At 47.6% G+C, this 19,395-nt stretch overlaps 1 protein-coding gene across 1 annotated transcript; it reads right to left on the reverse strand.

The window, feature by feature from the left end:
• Positions 1–1,405: 1,405 nt before the first annotated feature.
• Positions 1,406–8,589, reverse strand: LRRC59 (leucine rich repeat containing 59). Its single transcript, XM_032785113.2, has 7 exons — positions 7,719–8,589; positions 7,079–7,138; positions 6,341–6,499; positions 5,867–5,971; positions 4,524–4,596; positions 2,995–3,168; positions 1,406–2,199 (listed from the first exon to the last, which is right to left on the reverse strand). Exons 1-7 carry the CDS (start codon positions 7,878–7,880, stop codon positions 1,955–1,957), a joined length of 978 nt encoding a protein of 325 aa, XP_032641004.2. The 5' UTR covers positions 7,881–8,589; the 3' UTR covers positions 1,406–1,954.
• Between the last annotated feature and the right edge of the window lie 10,806 nt (positions 8,590–19,395).

Genomic DNA, 19,395 nt, shown 5'->3' on the forward strand with positions numbered 1-19,395 from the left:
GCTGCAGCTTGATCTATGGGGGCCTGAAGTGTGATTTATGGATCAGAGACTGAGTGGAGCTCTAACAGGCTTTATTTGCAGCAAGAGATGCTTTAAGCTAGGGAGCATGTGCCTTTGGATATGTGCACTTCACTTCCCCTGAAGCCATCAGCACTCAAATACATGTGTGAGGGCAGCTGAGGTCTTTCAGTATTCATGTAACAAAGCAGTTATTGAAATGAGTAAGTAAAGTCAAATGCTATGCACTGTATATAACTTATTGCACGTGTGGCACTACAGAGCAGAAAATATCCATTTTTCTCTAATCTCATGCTGGGATCATCACTACAGCTAGTAAGTCATTTTTTGCATTGCCGTTAAGGCTTTTGGGATAGTCCTACTGTTAGTCTGTGACATAAATTTTAATATTGTTACCAGTGCATCAGCTGACTGCTACAGATCTTTCTTCCATGAGGCAAACTTCACTAGAATGGTTGTCCGGGCAACAACCTGTGCCTATAAAGGGGGTACTGATGGTTCATAAACAATAGCTGTAGCACCTCACAATAACACGCTATTCAGATAAAAAGCAAGCACTTGTTTCAGCATTATGGTGGTAATGTATGGTACAACTGTGAGGTACTCCATGTCTGAACTTCTCTCTGTGGGTTAAGTAGTGTGCCACTGGAACAGCCTTCAGTGTATCTTCCTTTTAGCTGAAACCCCCTCACCACTCTGTTACAACAGAGCCAGGGAGCAGTACCATTACCTTTTGTCCAGTTGGATTAAACAGCACAGGGGCAGGCTGATGAACTGCTGGAAATTAAATACTGGGGATGTGTGAGTACAGTAATCAGACCCACTGCTGTACAGCAACAGAACAGCTGTGCTGAATCTCAGGGGCACAAAACACCAGAATTTGTAGGCTGTTACAGTTTAAACACAAAGGCAGTACAAGATCGTATATTGCTAAGGCCCTAGCAGACAAGGTAACCTACAGAAACAAGAGGATGCTAATGTGAAGCTGGCCAGTTTGAGACACTTTATGGAGAATGGCTTCCAATATATGATGGGTTCTGCCCAGGTGTCTTAATGACACCTATCCTAGTGTCACCCATTAATTAATTGTGTCCCTAACATAGGGTGGAGGTGAAAGGTTCTATTTTGATGGCTAGCTGTAGCACCACTATCCTCTTTCAACGATCCTTCTGGAGCCTGCTCCAGCTCTCACTCAGGGTAAACCAGTCTGCATGGCTGCCAAGTCTTTCCTTGGAATAGCTGTTTTGACACTAGCTTGCTCAGGTTAGTGGTCGCATTATGGTGTAATAGTAAAATATGTTAGCATGCAAGCTCCTAATCAAAACTGAGGCACTGTACAAATGTGTGTAAACAATGTAAATATCCAGCTCAGAATCAAACACCAAACTGCTGCGAAAACTGTTATATTGACAAAGCTGACAATTCTTATTTCAATAGCATTTCATCACTCCGCCAACCTGATGTATCAATACACAGCCATCCTACATACTTCTAATGGGTCCTGGAATGAGCTTATGTATATTTCTATACCATACAGCCACACCACCACTGATTTTAGCAAAGGTTTGCATGAACCTTCTTTCAAGTGTCAGCAAGAAGATGGATATACCCCACCTCCTTACAAAGCCATAGTTACCCAGATGGGTTATGGCTTTCCTCACTCCTCTGTTGACTGGCAACCTCCTGCTCCATGAGTGAGGGAGAGTATCTTAACATGTTCTAACTTAATGTTAGCAAACAACAGGAGTTGCAGACCAGCTGAGACACAAGCACAACAAAAATGATCTAAGCAGTAGTTCTGCTCTGTTCTGAATGGACCAGCAAATCCAGTGCTGACTGATTAAAGGTAGTTTCACCAAAACATAATTCCATAGGAATTCTGGCTGTGTCAATGGTGGCAAGAGATGCTGACAATGCACATGTTCAGGTAGCAGCATCATTGCTGCAAGTTCTGATGTAATACATTTTGCACTATTTTGTGGCTTTGCAGAGCAGTTACCACATTCTCATAGAGAGTGTTCACGCTGATGCACAGAGACTGACGCTGCAGCTCCGTCACCCGACAAACAGCCACAGTGCTAACAGCACACAGAAATATCAAGAGCAGCAGCTTCAACAATGCTTGGAACCAGGAGCGCCTGTGCCGGGGCAGCTGAGACGGATGAGAAACTGATGAAAGCTCTGTAATGATATAAATTGCAGGAAAGAGAATGGGAAGACCAAGTCATTTATCCAGAGAAATCTGTATCCCTAAAACATCCAACATGCAGATCTGAGTTCCTTATGGTAAAATTACATGCCACATGTTTAGCTCTCCCATAACAAGAAAACAATTACTACACCATCTCAAATTTCCCTAGCTTTCCTCAGTTCTAAACATATGCACAGACCCCATCCACAAAGGATGAAACAATACATATTTCTTTTCAAGAAGCAGATGTTTTTGATCTCTCAGAAAACCACCATAATGCCCACATCCAGATGAGCAAACAGCTATGAAGATGATGAAATGCATTAAACTCATGTTAAGCCTTTTTTGCAGGTATTTTCAAGGTACATTCATTTTTGAGGCAGAGGAAATATTCCTTAGCAACAATTGCAGAACTTTGAATCATGCAGATAAGTAATCAAGAGCTCCATCAATTGCAAATATGTTGAAGTTCTGTTTGTTCTCCCAGAGTTATTCATATGTTGCAAGATTCTGAACTAGCTCTACCACTGTGGTCTGATTCCCCCACCCCTTGACCATATTCAACACGAGGGACTACTTCCTACCATCTTGCTACATAATCTGGCACTATTAAAAGCATGGTGGAGCAGGAGGTAGACACATTTCAATGGTAAGGTTCTTGCTTATTCTCTTCCACCTATTTCTCCTACACTGTGCCAAAATATAGATGAGAAGAGTTACACTACTCTACGGAATACACCCGCTCCTTGGTGGATATTTCTCATTTGAATCTACAGTTGACTTACTTGGGATCTCACTGTTTTCTTTTTTCGTTTGTGTTTCCATCTCTTGCCTTGCCGCTCTTAGTGCATCATACTCCCGTCTCCTGCGTTCCTTCTCTTCTGCCTTCTCTCGCCTCCGGAGTTCCCTCTCCTGAGCCTCCCTTGCTCGCTGCTCTGCTTCACGCTTCTTCTCCATTTCTGAGGACCAACACAAACATTTTTTCCCCTTCTGTAATAAGTGCTACATGACTGCTCTTCCCCACTAGGAAGGTAAAGCAATGAAATAACTGCCCCATTTTATCATCCATAAGCGTTGGATACACTCCCTGTCTTCCTCCTTCGGATCTATTCTCTCCTGGAATCAGCCTTATGTGAGTCAGTGAAAAAATCTACACTCTCCTCAATCCTTACACTTGGTCAATAACATCTCTCATCCAGAGATCTCAGTACTTTACAAGCATTAACTGAGCCACACAATACCACATATGAAGCACTGTCCCCATGTTACAGATGCACAAAATGGAAGCACAAAGGTTAAAGGGACACTGTCAACTTAAATTTTATTAACAGGATTAATTTTAAAGAAATCCTAGTTTGATAGAGGACTCTATATAGTAGTCCCTGAAAAAAAGTAGTTTAATTGTTTTTTTAAAAATTAAGGGTTCGTCTGCCCCCATTAATATAAGGGTCTGTTTCACAAATAAGCCTGCACCGAGTATTGTCAAATGCACAACGTATATTGAAATAAACTTTTGTCACTAACTTCTGAACTATAGTAATCTTCAGTATTAGAGCTTTCAGACAAATGTGATTTTTCAGTTAATGTTCCTTTAAGGGTTCATTTACATTCAAAGTTTGTACCCATAATTCATCAATGGTAACAACATTCGTGCAAGCACTTTATGGAAAGGCCTCATGCCTTTTTAGTACTGTTGAGGTAAAACAACTGAACTTTCTCTACACTAGCACTTATACTTGCGGTGAATTAAAGCTCTGAACTTTGTCAGTGTAGACTAGACCTATGTGACATGTTCACAGTGAGTAACAGTAAGAATCCCGTTCTCTTGCTCCAGCACTCAAGCCACACTACTTTTTTAAGAAGGGAAGAAAAAGAAGGTGCTTATGGAAAATGATTCCCTTTAAGAAGAGAGGCAGTTCTCCAGTATGGTGTATCAGCATGGAAATCATTTTCCAAGATATACTGAAGTAAAATCAGCCTCTAGTTTTAGTGGGCCTCCCAAGGCATATCAGAAACCCACAACCCATCAGGCCTTTTTGCAGTTACTCATCTGATCCTCCAGAGGCCCATGCCTCTCCTCTAGAGTGGACCAGCCTCTCTCCCCTTTCACAGGATTAAGCAGTTGGCTATTGAGGAACCTCTTCCTTCACCTCCAATTCAATACAAATATTCTGTAGGTCCTCGGTGCCAAGATATTTGGAACAGTCTTTGTTAGCTGCCCTGGAAGGGCAGAATCAGCTGGTTTGAATATGTAATCAATGGACCCAGAAAAGAGCCTAGAGCGGTAAATGGGTGGAGGGTGTCATGTGCCTACCTCGCTCTGCTTGTAGCCTTCGTTGCCTCTCTCGATCCTGCTCAGACTGGATAGTTTTCATATGCTGCAGCACCTTCAAGATCCAAGACAACAGCATGAGATCTATGCAGCAGATTCATTGCATTATCCTCTTAATATGGAAACAGCATTATAATCCAGCCATAAGTGGGAGAAGGAATGCATTCCTCTGGGACTGACTTCTAATTCTATGTAGCAGAATACAAGGGAGTCCCAAGTGGCTCTTACAGTGATGCCACAACCTTCAGGTTTACCCCACAACCTCCACACTGAAGGTATGCATCGTCACTACCAACCCCCCCCGCCCCCCCCCCCCCCGGCATTCAGTGCTAGGACAAAATAATATTTTAGTTTATTTTAACAAGAGGAGGCACTATGCTGCTTATATGACTAAACATGAAAATGAATAATACAAACAATCACTTAATTTAAGTGAGGCTGCCACAGACTCCAGGAGCCCTTGCTTAGGTTCAACTTGCCTCATAGTACACTGGGCTTTGACCATGGAAGTGAGGTAACAGACAAGTTAATGATGAAGAAAGCTGTGACAATAGACACTGATTTGACTTTTCTACACAAGAGATGAACCCCAACCCAATGATGTCGTCTACCAGGATACATACACGTCTGACAAAGAAATGTCTAATAAAATTTGCATTGCGCTAGATCCTCAGCTGGTGCAATTCTGTGCAGCTCCACTGAGACTTCCATGACTTTGCTGAGTATTTGGAGCACTGTCTCAGCTTTGGTCCCAAAACTGCTGCTTCAGGGTCAGACAAAATCTCTCCATTAAAAAAAGAAATCCTCCTTGCAGCCTGTGCACTGGTACTAGGTGTATCCACTGCTCCATGATCACATGGTTTTTCTAAGGCTGAAAAAGGGTATGTGATCCCTGCCTCAGGAATGGCAGAGAATTGCAGCAGCATAGGCTCCAAGCTGCTCCAGCCCTGCTCCGTGGCTCCCAACAGTAACTCTTCATACAAGCCTACAGATTGCCAGCACTTCTTCAGAAGCGCAAAGCTGGATATGGATTATTTTTCTCAGTACATCTTTTTCCTAGTGATCAACATTTAAATGCTCACTCTTAATGCCACCTCAGGCTGAGCACCCTGCTTAGCTCACTTTCTAGATCAACAGTCAGGGCACTTATGAAATCATTGCAGGATTAATATTGGCTTTGAATGGGATTAGCCTGTCCCTCATTGCCCTCCTGACCGATACCTTAAAAATTGCCGTGTTGAGAGCCTCCAAGCAAGAGGAGGAGAAAGAACAGCCATGGAATCCATGTAGGAAGACAAGAATAAAATGCAGAGCAATTTCCTTACTCTGATAGCGGCCTGTTTACATTGCTTCTCATCCAGGCAGTCTCCTGCCACTTTGGCCAGGGTAGGATCCAAGGGGTTGTCCTTCAGATCCAACCACTTCAGATTCTGCAGGAAGGAAACACAAATGGGACCAGGCTAGAGTAGGCACACAACAGCACAGTGTTAAAGAAAGAGCACAAACAAGGCTCTGTTCATTCTAGAGAGTTCAAAGCAGAAACAAAGAGCTATTTAGTTGTCACGTGAATGAAAGAGATATGGGAAACAAGTTCACATTTCAGGCAGGAGTTTAATTGTAACAAAACCGCAGAAGTTTTATCAAGGGCAGTGCTGCAGATCCCAGTTGCATTTTGGAGATCCTAGTGGTTTGCTGGCAGACAGACTGACATTTTACTAGAGAAATCAGCTTCAGACGAATCATGAGACTCTGGGCTGCACTCCAAGCCCTTACGTAAACTGCCTAGCAGAGGGGTTTACCTTGAGCTGTGCAAAACTGACTGGTAGCATAACTAATCGGTTGTTCAGGAGGTCCAGGTGCTGCAAGTTAACCAGGCGACCAAAGTCTGAGGGGAGCTGCTGAAGCTGATTTTTACTCAGATCAAGTTTCACCAGGTGGGTCAAACTGCAGAAGTCGGACTAGAACCCAAACAGGAGTGAAGAAGTTTACAAGCTTGTCAATCATCTTTACTAAGGAATAACAGATATAGCAGTTAGCTTAAGCTACAGACTGCAGGGAGCTGAGGAAGATCTAGGTGGACTTGGACTCATTACAGAGCTGCTTGTGTGATGGAGGAAAGTTACTCTCTTCCCCCTCTACCCTTGGACTGTGAGGCAGGGAACAGTGGATACTCTCCTAAACAGGGTTACACATAGCAATATAATTACAATGAAAATAAGACATACAATGGTGCTTTTGGTATCCAGCTGGTAGAACACTTTGGAATGAAAGCTGCTAGAATCTTCACTGAGTACACTCTCATTTTCTATAAGAAAGCACAGCTAATATGCTATGCCAGCCAACCTCAGTAAAACTCAATCACCTATACTGACCCCTCTGTAATGGTGGCAGCGTCACTCATCCTCCCAAGAAGCTAAGAGAACTGCTAGTTACCACACTCCCGCCTGGTCCTCCCATGAAGGAGGATGATTGTACCTTTCCAAAGATATTTCCAAACAGACCCCTCCCTCCTCCACAAAGCTTCTCTCTCATCTTACCGGTAGGGAAGTGAGATTGTTACAGGACAAATCCAAGATGGTAGCCTTTGGAAGGGCAGCCTGAAAAAGAGCCAAGGAACAAAATTAAACCTATATCAAAGCTACAGTACTTTAATACATTTGATACCCTGCTGTTTAAGTTTCTGTTTCAGTCTTTGGGATTTCTCCCATACATGGGCGTTTTAAGAACTCTCCAGTTGCTACCATTCGAGTTATCTTTGAGACTCTTACCTCTCACTCAAATTCAGGGGCTTATGAACACTGCTCTCCCTGAAACAAGTTCTTCACCCAAAGCATCAGTTTAACCCACAATCCATCAGATTTGTTATATCAGTTGGGAACCTTCTCTTCTTCAGGTCACTTCAACCACCAAAAGTCAGGATGACAGGAACAGTTCAAGATTGTGTATCCTTCTCTTCCCGTTTTCTTCAGACCAGGAGAAACAGAGTGTGTGCCTTCCAGACGCACAACTGGCAACATCTCAGGCTGATAAAATCCAAAAAACTTGCACAGGGCCCAAGGCATTCCCAGGAATCACCCCACCTCCCTCCCCCATGATCAGTACATTCACAAAGACCGGGTGTAATCTCAGACACTCCCCTGCAATACCTTACATCCCCCAGGAAAAAATGATACTGACCAGTTCTTTGACTGGTATCTCATTCAGGTCACTCAGGCTCAAGTCCAATTCATTGCCATCAAGTTTGTCTTTCAGGTTTACTCCTTTTCCTCCAGCTTTTGCCATGATCCTATTGAAAGATAAATTCAGAGTCTCAAGTGGCTCAGCAAAGAGCCTTCCCATTCTTGGAACGGGAAAAAGACAAGGAATGGAGGAAGGGGCACCAATACATGTTAGCAAGCCTCCAGATTTTCTTTTAATCTGTAACTACCTAACAAGTACAGCAGGAGTAATGACAGCTGTCATGCCCTGCAAGTATGCCTCAACTGTAACCTTCAAGGACCTCTTTTAGAGGCCAGGAATATTTTGATCCCCCTGGGCCATTCAGATCTTGCTGGTCCAGGTGCCATGTTTGCCAGTTCAGGCTAACTGAGGATGTGGTTTTTGCAACCTGCTTACCGGGAACTGGTTTGACAGCCCACCAACTCATTTAGCAGCGGCTAATGAACAGCCCACCAAATGGGAAAACTATTGGTTGTTCCTCTTTACCAATTCAAGCTGGATATGGACTGGCAACCTCAACGTGAGATGCCTGATAGAGATCCCTAGCGTGGGTCTCAGCGTGCACCTTCAAGGCTTTTCTGACTGAGCAAGAGTTTTATTTTCCCAGAAATAATCCAGTGAAAACATTGTGAAGTTTCTGTTTGTCCCACTGTCCAAGGGTTGAGGTTTTGGGGTCCCCAGGGTGTTTGTGAAGAGAACTCTCTGTCTGAAGGGAAGAAGTACAAGAGGGATAACATGAACTCAAGTGGAGGGGGTGACTGGATAGAGGGGGAGGAGGCAATGCTGAACAGTGCATTGCCCCAGCTCCATGACTCTGGCCCAGCACATCCTGCTGCCACTTTGCTGCTTTTATTCCCTTGCTTCTGGTAAAGGAGGGAGGGCACAAAGGCAGAAGTGGGGTGCATCCCCAGGTGCCTCAAGCCAGGGAGCTTTACAGACACTGCATAGAGAGAAGGCAATCCTGGGTCCCATCATCCCCATCCCCTGTGGGGGCACCCCAGCCCAGCAAGGGCTTCCCCCCAAGGGACCAAGAGAGCCTCAGACTGACAGGCCTCCCCCATACTCCCCGGCCGCCCCTGCACAGGGATCCCCCCCATCCCAATACTCCCCGGCCGCCCCCGCACAGGGATCCCCCCCTGTAACCGCCGCATACTCCCCTGCCCCTGGGTCCGCATGAGGCCCTAGCACTACGGATGGAGGATCGCATCCCCCCCATCCCAATACTCTCCGGCCGCCCCCGCGCATCAGGTGATCCCCCCCCCATCGCCAATAGCTCTCCCCGGCCTCCGCTCAACCAGACAGACCAGGGGAATGGAAAATCGCCCGCCCATCCCAGTACAACATGTGCCCTACGGCAGGCCGCATGTGCTCGCCCGGCCAGAGTGCCAACTGGATGCGACCCCCCACTGGCCAATGAAATGCCCCCGGACTGTCGCCCACGCATTGGCACAGGATCCCCCCTCCCCGTCCCAATGACTACCCTCGCCATCGCCCCCGTCCACAGCGGATTGCACTCTCCCATCGCCATTATACTACCCCCCTCCGGCTCGCTCACCAAGGACTCTCTCCCCTGTACGACAAGTACAGCACGCGTGCTTCACACACGCATCTCGTCACATGGGATCCCCCCCGTCCGCAATACTCCCCGGCCGCCCCCGCACAGGGGATCCCCCCCGTCCCAATACTCCCCGGCAACAGGGATCCCACCCCATCCGCAATACGCCCCCGGCCGCCCCGCAACAGGGATCCCCCGGCCCAATACTCCCCGGCCCGCCCGCACAGGGATCACACCCCGTCAATACTCCCCGGCGCCCCCGCACAGGGATCCCCCCGGCCAATACTCTCCCGGCGCCCCGCACAGGGAATGCCCCCCCCGTCCCAATACTCCGCCCGGCAGCAGGGATCCCCGCCCATCCCAATACTCCCGGCCGCCCCGCACAGGGATCCCCCCCCCGTCCCAAACCCCCGGCCGCCCGCACAGGGATCCCCCCCCGCCCAATACTCCCCGGCCGCCCCCGCACAGGGATCCCGCCCGTCCCAATACTCCCCGGCCGCCCCCGCACAGGGAATTCCCCCCCCCCTGTCCAATACTCCCCGGCCGCCCCCCGCACAGGGACCCTCAGAGGCGCCGACCTAGAGCAGGCGGAGCGACCCTCCCCTCGCGCCCCGCACTCTACCAGCGCCGCCCCACCGAGGCTGCCAGCCACTTCCGCATCCACGTCCCCGTCTCAGCCCACAAGCGCCAACGAGCCGGCCCGATCTGGCCAAGAGGGCCCCACGCTCAGGCCGGAGCAAGGAGGGGCAGAGCGGCGCCCTCTGCACGGGCCAACGGCTCTCAGCTGAGGGCGAGCGAAAGGTGGGGAGGGTGGCTGAAAGTGGGAGCAGGGGGCGAGTGGGGGAGAGGTGAAGTGGGGAATTCGAGGGAGGTGGGAGGGTTAAGGGGAGCGGGGGGCAGAAGTGGCAGGGAAGGGAGGGGTGAAGGTGGAGTGAGGGGAGGTTGGGAAGGTTAAGGGGAGAGGGGGCAGAAGTGGGCAGGGAAGGGGGGTGAGGTGGGAAGTGAGGAGGGGGTGGCTGAAAGTGGGAGCAGGGGGCGAGTGGGGAGGGGTGAAGGTGGGAGTGAGGGGAGGTGGGAAGGGTTAAGGGGAGAGGGGGGCAGAAGTGGCAGGGAAGGGGAGGGGTGAAGGTGGGAGCAGGTGGCAGGGGGACAAAGGGGAGGGGTGAAGGTGGGAGCAGGGGAGAGGTGGAGAGGGGAGAGGTGAAGGTGGGAGCAAGGAGGGGAAGGCCTTGCTAGCACTGCTTTGTTTAACACAGTTGCAGGTGACACTGTTTCCCCTTAGTAGCTGTGTCTGATAGGGGCTCTGAAGCCCCGTTATTAAACCTGTACGAGAGCTACAGTGCTTTAACGTATCTGACACTCTGCTCGAATTTCTGTTTCAGTCTTTGGGATTTCTCCCATGCAGAGAGTTATAAGAGTTTTCCAGTTGCCACCATTGTGATCTCTGCCATATGTCACTTTTGAGACACTTTAATCTTCCTCAGATGCTCACTCAAATCCAGGTGTTTATTCTCCCTGAAATTGATCCTTCCCCCAAACAACAACTTTATCCTCCAGCTACTAAATTTATTAGATCCATTTTTTTCAGGATACATCAAGCCCTGTTATTCTGGGGAGGTGAGAGCTCCCCGTGTGAATCAGAGAGCCCATGAGATACTGGATGCTAAATCTCTCTGCCCATATGTGTTGATCTCTGTTTACATGACAAGTCTGGGTGCTAAAATAAAGCCAAGGGGCTAGCCTTGGCCCTGATGTAACTGAAGTACCATGGATCCAAGGGAGTGCTATGTCTCCTCAAACTGGGGCAATTATTTAGCATCTATGCTCCCTGTGGAATTGGCATTCTGTGGTCTCTCCCTGCTTATCTTGCCATGGGGCTGCTTGTGCCTCAATTTCCTGATCTCTGTGATGTGGTGTGTACCCCACAGGCTGTGATGGGGTTAATGTGGGTTTGAGGGGGCGGTTAGGTTACCTGGGTGCATCTGGAGGGAGAGTCACGTCTAACTGAACAAGCACCACACCCAGGAGGCCTGTGGGTTACATAGGCACTGCTCTCACAGGTCCCATTGGCTGTGGTTCCTGGCCAATGGGAGTGTGGAGCCAAGGCTTGGGGTGGGGGCAGTGTGCGAAGACCCATGTCCCCCCCGTCTAGGAGCGAGACCTGCTGGCCACTTCCGGGGCACAGCGCAGAGCCAGGACAGGTAGGGACTAGTCTGCCTTAGCTCCGCATCACCGCTGACCAGACTTTTAATGGTCTGGTCGGTAGGGCTGACCAGAGCCACCAGGGTCCATTTTCAACTGGGTGTTCCGGTCGAAAACTGGACACCTGGTCACCCTAGGGTCGAGGTTCTTTGCCTGATTGTCTTTATGTAGCAGGTCAACCACTTGTGCTTTGGTTAACTTCTTAAAGTTTAACTCTTTTGCACAGCTGTATCATCTGTTTCTTAGGGAGCTGATAATATCTCCTCTTTCTTGTCAGTCCTTTCCTTCTCTCTACCCCAAAGAATGTAAACTACTGCACCATACAAACAGTAACTAAATAATGTTACCAGTGGGCACTGGACTGGGACTCAGGAGACCTGGGTTCTATTTCTGGCTCAATCACTGATCTCAGGCAAGTCATTTCACCTCACTGTGCTTCCGTTTCCTGGCCACTCTTTGTCCAGCTTGTGCAGGCAGAATGCAAGATTTTCGGGAGGGGGTCTGTGTCTTATGATGTGTCTGTCCTGTGCCTAGCACAATGGGGCCCTGATCTCAGCCTTGAGGAGAGCCTACCACAAGCTACATCCTCCCTCCTTGCAGCACAGTGTGAATAAAGGCTGGAAAATTAAAATACAGAAGCCAGATTTTACAACAGAGGCTGATGATTTTAGGTGCTCAACTAGAGGCAGCTTAACCAGGCCTGATTTTCAGAGAGTGAGTGCCCAGCACTTTCTGATATTCAGGCTCTTTGAGAGTGTCTCAGGTTGGTCATCCAAAACTGGAAGCACCCTAAGCCGCAGTGGTCTGATTCTATTCTCACACTCATAGAATGCCACCAATATCAGTGGAGTTACTCCTGATTTACACCATTGTAAAAGAGCAGAGAATTCGGCCCATAGTGTAGCTTCATGTAGCAAATCCCACCTCCACTCTCCTCACTGATATTCCTTCCATCCGCCTGCTCTTAGACTGTAGTCCTGCTCTGTTTGTCTCTCTTGTTTTGGTGCCAATGCAGCAAACACTAACTCATGTGTTACTTAACTTATGTGAGTTAGTCCTATTAAAATCAATATGTAAATACGGAAGTAACTTTATGCATGTGCATAAGTGTTTGTGGGATCGGAGCCTTTGACTGTAAAGTCGCCTTCATTGATTGGTCCTTCAGCTCTCATATAGATTGCACCAATCACAACATGTCTTCCATTCTTCTTGTATCCTGGCCTTCCTTCTCCACACATGGCCATGTCTTTTCATGATAAAATCTTCCCATCTCTTTGGAAGGCAGCTGAGTGGTCATTTCAGTTCCCGTGGTTACCACTCGGGGACAGCTGCAGTCCATCTGTTGTCAGTGAGCCTTGCTGTATTTACTGTAAGGTATTCAGGGCAAAAATAATGTATTTTTATCTGAGTCGATAATGCACCATGTTAACTGTCAGTGCTATATATGGCAGCATCCCAAATGCATCGTGTGCTTGTGCTTTACAACCACAGAGGCTCAGGGCCAGCTTTAGGCTGATTCGCCCGATTCCCGGCAATCGGGCCCCACGTCTTAGGCACTTTTTTTTTTTTTTTAAACACACACTTACCCCAGGTCCCTGGCTGCAGTCTGCTCCAGGGTCTTCCGTGGTCCCGCTCCCTTGACCAAAGCGCAGGCGGGAGCGCGGCAAGCCCTGCGGCCCCGCTCTCCCGGCTGGAGCTCTGGGTCCTTTTAATAGCCCCCAGAGCCCTGGGGTAGCGAGAGGCTCCGGGAGCTATTTAAAGGGCTGGGGCTCCAGCTGCCTCTGCCACGCCGGTCCTTTAAGTAGCTGCCGGAGCCCCGCCACCCCCATGCGTTCCCCAGGGCTCCCATGGCTATTTAAAAGGTCCGGGATGGGGTAGAAGCTGGGGAGCCCCAGGCCCTTTAAATAGCCCCCAAAGCCCTGGGATAGCAGGGGGCTTGGGGGCTATTTAAAGGGCTGGGGATCCAGCTGCCTCTGCTGCACCCCCTGCCCTGCTGGCACCAGCCCCGCCCCCCTGCCTGCAGACAGCTCTGCACCCCGTGCCCACAGCCAGCCCCTGCCAAACCCCCTGCCCTGTCCCCAGTCAACCCCTGCCACGCACCCCTGTGGCCCTGCCCAAAGCCAGCCAGCCTCCCACACACTGCTGCCCGCACCAGCCATGCACACCCTGCCCTGTCTCCAGCCAACCCCTGCCACACTCCCCTGCCTGAAGCCAGCCAGTCCCACACTCCTCTGTCTCCAGCCCTGCCAATCCCTGCTGCACCTCCCTGCGGCCTTGCCTGAAGCCAGCCTGCCCCACACACCCCCTATCTCCAACCAGCCCCGCACCCCTTGCCCTGCATGCAGCCAGACCCTACCTCCAGTCAGCCCCTGCCCTGCCTCCAACCAGCCCCATGTCCACTGCTGCCCTGCAGTTTCCAGGGCAGTAACTCTGCACACCTGTTCCAATGAGGGGGGCAGGGAGCAGCTGGGACCCACACGTGCACACCCCCAGGGAGTGGCGGGGACCCACACATGTGAAACGGCGGTCATTAATAGCCAATCAACAGCATATATGATGCAATGTACATAATATATAATTTTATTACTTATATAGTTATAGAAAGTAAATAATACATGAAAGAAATGAAAGGCTTTTTTTTCCGGCTTTTTTTTTTCAAGTCATCCCTGCCAGGGCCCCACAGAAAATGTTCGAATTGGGCCCAGCACTTCCTAAAGCCGGCCTTGCAGAGGCTCTGACCCTAAGAGCTTACAATAAGTATAGTAAGATAATTAATAATAATAAATTCGGTGTCAGTCTAACCTCCTCACCTTCAGAGTATCAGCCTACATGGGTAAATCCCAGTTACACATTAATCCAGGTAATAAGCAGAAATCCTTGCGACTGACCCCGCTGGCGAAATGAGGGCACGCGGTCAAGGCTGTCAGAAGAGTGACAGTATGAATGAGTGAAATCTTGCCTAGGGTTGAGTAAGATTTTAACTGTCTCCAACTAAGATACAAGTCTTAAAATCTGCCTCTGAATTCATTCAAAATGGAGCAACTTGGCAGATCTGCTGTGCAGCTGTGACCTGTGCTCTCATTTCCTGCTGATAAAAGCCAAGTGCTCCTGGCCCGATTTAAACCCAGAACCCAAAGTCCACAGACACTTGTCTGGATGCTAAAAATTATTGGCAATCTGCAGCAAAGCAAATGAGACATGCCCTTTCCTTACAGATACAGAACCTGCTCCTGATCCCACTAAAGTCAATGAGAGTCTGGCACCGGAAGCAGGATTGGACCCACAATATGGCCCATGGCGAGGTCATACTCAGATGCCGTACTGTACTGTGCCCTGCAGGTTTGGATCTCAGTCATCTTAGGCCCAGGGCAATGCTGCAGCCAGACATGCAGGATCCTTGGAACTTGCAGCTGCTTCTAAAGTATCAGGGGAGATTAGATACAGTTTTATTTACCTTTAGAGGAGTTATTCTAAACCACTTTGTTAACCGGCCCAGGCTAAATCTACACTATGTGCTGGAGTTTGGGGGCAGGGAGCTCAAGCAATTCTGTCCTTTTGTTTTGTCTTGAGGGCCACAGGGAATCATTGTCTCCATCAGGGGATCAATGGTTGGGTGATCCAAACAGCTGTTTATCCACCACCCCTGCCTGATTACCTCCTCTGGTCCTCTTCTGCTCCCAGTCCCCTGTTGTGTAGGGACATGGAGAATCTCTGAAAAATTGGACCTCACTTTTCCCAAGGAGTTCATAAGAACAGCTGTACTGGGTCAGACCAAAGGTCCATCTAGCCCAGTAGCCTGTCTTCTGCCAGTGGCCAACGCCTCAGAGGGAATGAACAGAACAGGTAATCATCAAGTGATCCAACCCCTGTTGGTGTCACTAAGCATAACCCTAAGTAACTTGGAAAGGTGGAAGGCAATAAGGATATGGAGTCTCCCTGTTTTAGGCCTCAGGCAGGCAAAAGTCCCTCCATGTCTGAACTCTAATCGACCTAACAGGCCAGTAGATAGGAAAGGCCAGGTGTAACAGCCGTTATCAGTTGCAACAGTTCTAACTGGTCTAATGCAGAAATAATGAGGCCTGTGCACCTTTAGCAGAAGGACAAGATAACTTGCAGAAGGAAAACTTACTAACGAGCTGCCACGGCCAAGATTATTTAATGCACCTGCACTTACGTAACTGCTACAGGGGGAGGAAGGAGGAGGAGAGGAGGGGGAAGAAAGAAGAAAGAGAAAAAAAACTTATAAAAAGGGAAAAGCCGCTTGTGTAGGTGTGCTGGCTCTGAGGTGTGCTAAGTCTCCCAGCACCGCTTTGAGATCTCAAATAAACTTTGCTTGCTTCTCCACCCTGGTGTGTTTATTGGCGCTAAGCACTCTGGGCACAAACCACTGTTGCTTGGCTTGGGCAGCGTATGTGCCTGCAACACCCCTGTCACCCATTTCCAGCTTCTGGCAGAGGCATACCCCCTCTGTGGGCTCTAATTCTGGCCCACTCTTGTGAGGCAGAATTAAATTGTAAAAAAAAAAAGGGGGGGGGAGGGGGAACCAGTTTGTTATTTGAGCCGATTAATGTCCCTTGCGTTGCTCTTAAATCCCCCACATACACACACAACTCACCTGTACCCAGGTTCTGCTTCTACTAGTATATTTTGAAGCAGTCAAGCCATACAGAAATCCCTATTTCCTTTTTAGTGGTTTTGTCTACATCGTTTATAGTTCAATAATTTAAAATAGATTGTTCCTTTGCCTGCAGCGGACAGCACAAATTGATCACTTGCAGACACACTCCCTGGGAAAGGCCCATTTTCTGCAGAATGAATGGCTGTAAAGGCTTCTCAGGAAAGAAAGCACCTAGTGACACTAGCTGTCATCACCTGACCTCCCCTGTGTATAATTTGTTTTATTGCTAAGGTTTTCGCCAGGCGTGACTGCACAGAATAATACTGCCAGAAGCCGGTTTATTATTAAACCAAGCATTCTCTTCTTTAACACTTAACAATCCTTTTAACAGTTTCACTACCCCACAAACTTTGCAGTGTTTATTTGCGCAAAAGCTTCTTTTAACTTCTTACTTTTAATTTAAAAAATCACATACTTATTTCCAAGCGTGATATTTTTAGACAAATTGTTTTGGCAGCTTTCAGCTTTTAAAGAATTTATTTATTTTTGCGCATATTTAACTTAGCACACTTGGCCTGCAAAGCTGTGCTCATTAAATACAGTCCTTGAAGGACAACTCCTTTTTACTTTGGATTTATGCAAATAGGTAACAGACATTGTTTCTCCCTGACCTTTTAGGATTTTATTTCCACTTAGTTTTTCTTCTTTTCAACTTTCCTTTGCACTTTATGCTTTTTACATTCATTCCTTAAGGTGGCATATTTTGTTTGTGAAGTTTTAGCCACCAGAAACAATCCTTGTGAAACTGCTGCCTCGATCTGGATGTTCCTTGCCTTGGGGAAATAAACTAGGTACTATTTTTCTATGTCTGGCAATGGGTCCTGTTGTTTTTTTTTAAATTGTAGCGGCATTTAACAGACCTTTGCTGTGCTTAGCCAATACTTTATTTATGGCATTCAATGGACCTCTACTATCTTCTGCCAAACATTCTTTTTTCCCTCCCAGACCACTCTCTGGAGTTCCTTTTTTAACCAATCCCAGTCTACCCCTAATACTTCCCATAGGATCCTCCCTTAGATTTAACCTATCTCTTCAGCTAACTTCATTATATTTAAACCCTTAAATCCTTCAATGCCATTTTCCCTTAATGCTCGGTTGTGACCCTCAGGTTAAGGGGTTTCTACGTTATCTGCTCCAGATGAGCAGATCCGAGTCACAGTACTGATATGTTGGGTAGCCTCTGAGACCGTATCCACTTAGGAGTATGTTGGGGTGGCTTTTGAGATCTTATCCACTTGGTTCCCAAGAACTCAACTCACCTCCGAACTCATTACCTTGTTGGCATACAGTCAAACTACACTTGAGTTGATCAGGCTTAAGCATATGGGGTGGGTGCAGGGCATACCACACATCCAAAATCACACTGCAAACCTCTGCCTTTTTATACATTTACATTGGCGTAGGCACTTCACAGGAACCAATCCCAGTACAGCATGTGCCATCCACATGCTCTCCATGTATGACTTTCTCTTTATCTCACCTTTACATTCCTGACTTATCTTATCCATTGTTATCTTGTCCACTGTAAGTGGCTCCTTGAGCATTCCCCCTTATCTAGCTAGCACAGACATTCTGTGTACAGCCTGCCAATCCATTTACCTCCCTAATCTGTCACTCAGGAAGTAAGGTCTCATCTCTTACTCATGTGAAGCCAGGTCTACAACAATCAGGGTCCTGGCAGTTCCAGGGGAGAACAGCAGGTTTAAACCCTGCAAAATAAGCAATTAACCCAACTGATTGCACACTGTGTTATTTTACTGTAAGAGAATGTCAAGTAAGATCATTTATGAAAGCTTGTAATGCACAGAACGGAATAGCCAAGATCAGATATGTATACAGGTTATGAAGGGGTGTGTGTCTGTACATATAGAAAATTGTAAGTGTGTTGTGATTTCAGCCTCACCTCACAAGAGGGCAATGAAGCAACCAGATGAAACCGGCTTCAAGCACCTAGGCTTATCCATCCCAGGAAAAAATGAGGAGGAACATCAATGCAAGCTGGAACAGCTTGAACCTGAAAACAAAACCCTGGTGTTCAGAAACCAAGAAAGGAAGGGGTTTTCCCCACTTTTAATATCTATAGAGACTAAAGAAACCCCCCACAAACCCTTTTCAAGTGGAAGGGCTTTGAACTAGAGACCATCCAGATCTTGGGGGACAACCTTAAGGCAGGAGGCTGTCTGTGAACACTGTAGCTAAGGGGTACATTGGGAAATGGTTTTAAGATGGTAGGTAACTTCTTAAAAAGGGATTTGATGTAATATGAGAGTATAAAGCCTGAGGTTGCATCTTTATGTTTATTTTCTGTCTACTTTGTACATGTTTGCTTTCCCGAACCATTTCATCTCCAAATCTCTGCTTTTTCTGTTAAATAAACGTTGTTTATTTTTATACCAAGCCAGTTTCTGGGGTGCAAACTGTGTGGAGTGTGTATGCCAAGGTGAGCTAGGACCTGGGGGGCTGGTTTCACACCTTCAGGGTTGACGTACTAGAGGGGAACAGTCCAAATGTCTGGTCACTAAGAACTTGGGGAGATCTGTGACTGGAAGAGCTATTGGTGTCACCCTCCAAAGAGTAACTAGGTTTGTGAAAGCCAAGGTGAGACCTTATGCCTGTGATGCTTGAGAACTTAGTCAAAATCCAGTGAATGATACTTGTTCCAAATGGACTAGCAATTGAATACGGTATGATTTGTTGATTTAAGGATATGACCTTTGCATAGTTTGACATGTGATGTTGACTTTAAAGACATCAAATGTTCAGTTCCTAGCACTGGCACCAGAATTAAATATTTTTATAATTGCTACATGTTCACTACTATTGCTAAGTGTGCTGAGGCCATCAGAAATGTAGGCAGGCTGGTATAGAGAGCGTCTCTGTCACTTGCCCTCACATAGCTCTGTCCTACCTTATCAAAGTGTGTATTTAAGCTTTGCCACATATCTACTTCCAGCATCTCTAGTTACATAAAGTGGAACTCAGACCTACAGTTCAAGGGATCTGTGCCAGCAGATCGCGCAGTTTGCTAGAGGAAAGTGAAGGCAGGAGCAGCCTCTCAGTCTGAGCGAGCCTGAGTGACTGAATCAGAAAGGGGCAGTAATGCCAAACAGGCTGCTGCATATGAACCCCATCCACCCCCTCCAAAAAACTGTTGTGAAACCTATCCTAGATATGGCTTAATGCTGCCTGGGCTTTGGAAA

Source organism: Chelonoidis abingdonii, chromosome 13 (genome assembly GCF_003597395.2).
Source record: "Chelonoidis abingdonii isolate Lonesome George chromosome 13, CheloAbing_2.0, whole genome shotgun sequence".
Lineage (NCBI taxonomy): Eukaryota > Metazoa > Chordata > Testudines > Testudinidae > Chelonoidis > Chelonoidis abingdonii.

Bases quoted from the DNA above. Each gene is read 5' to 3' on its own strand.
- LRRC59 (XM_032785113.2), bottom strand. From the start codon at position 7,880: ATGGGAAGGCTCTTTGCTGAGCCACTTGAGACTCTGAATTTATCTTTC. The intron at 4,597-5,866 runs GTAAGGAAATTG...TGGATCTTGAAG, and splicing joins GTAAACAGGCCGCTATCAGA to GTGCTGCAGCATATGAAAAC. The intron at 2,200-2,994 runs GTAAGTCAACTG...ATATCATTACAG, and splicing joins AGAAAACAGTGAGATCCCAA to AGCTTTCATCAGTTTCTCAT.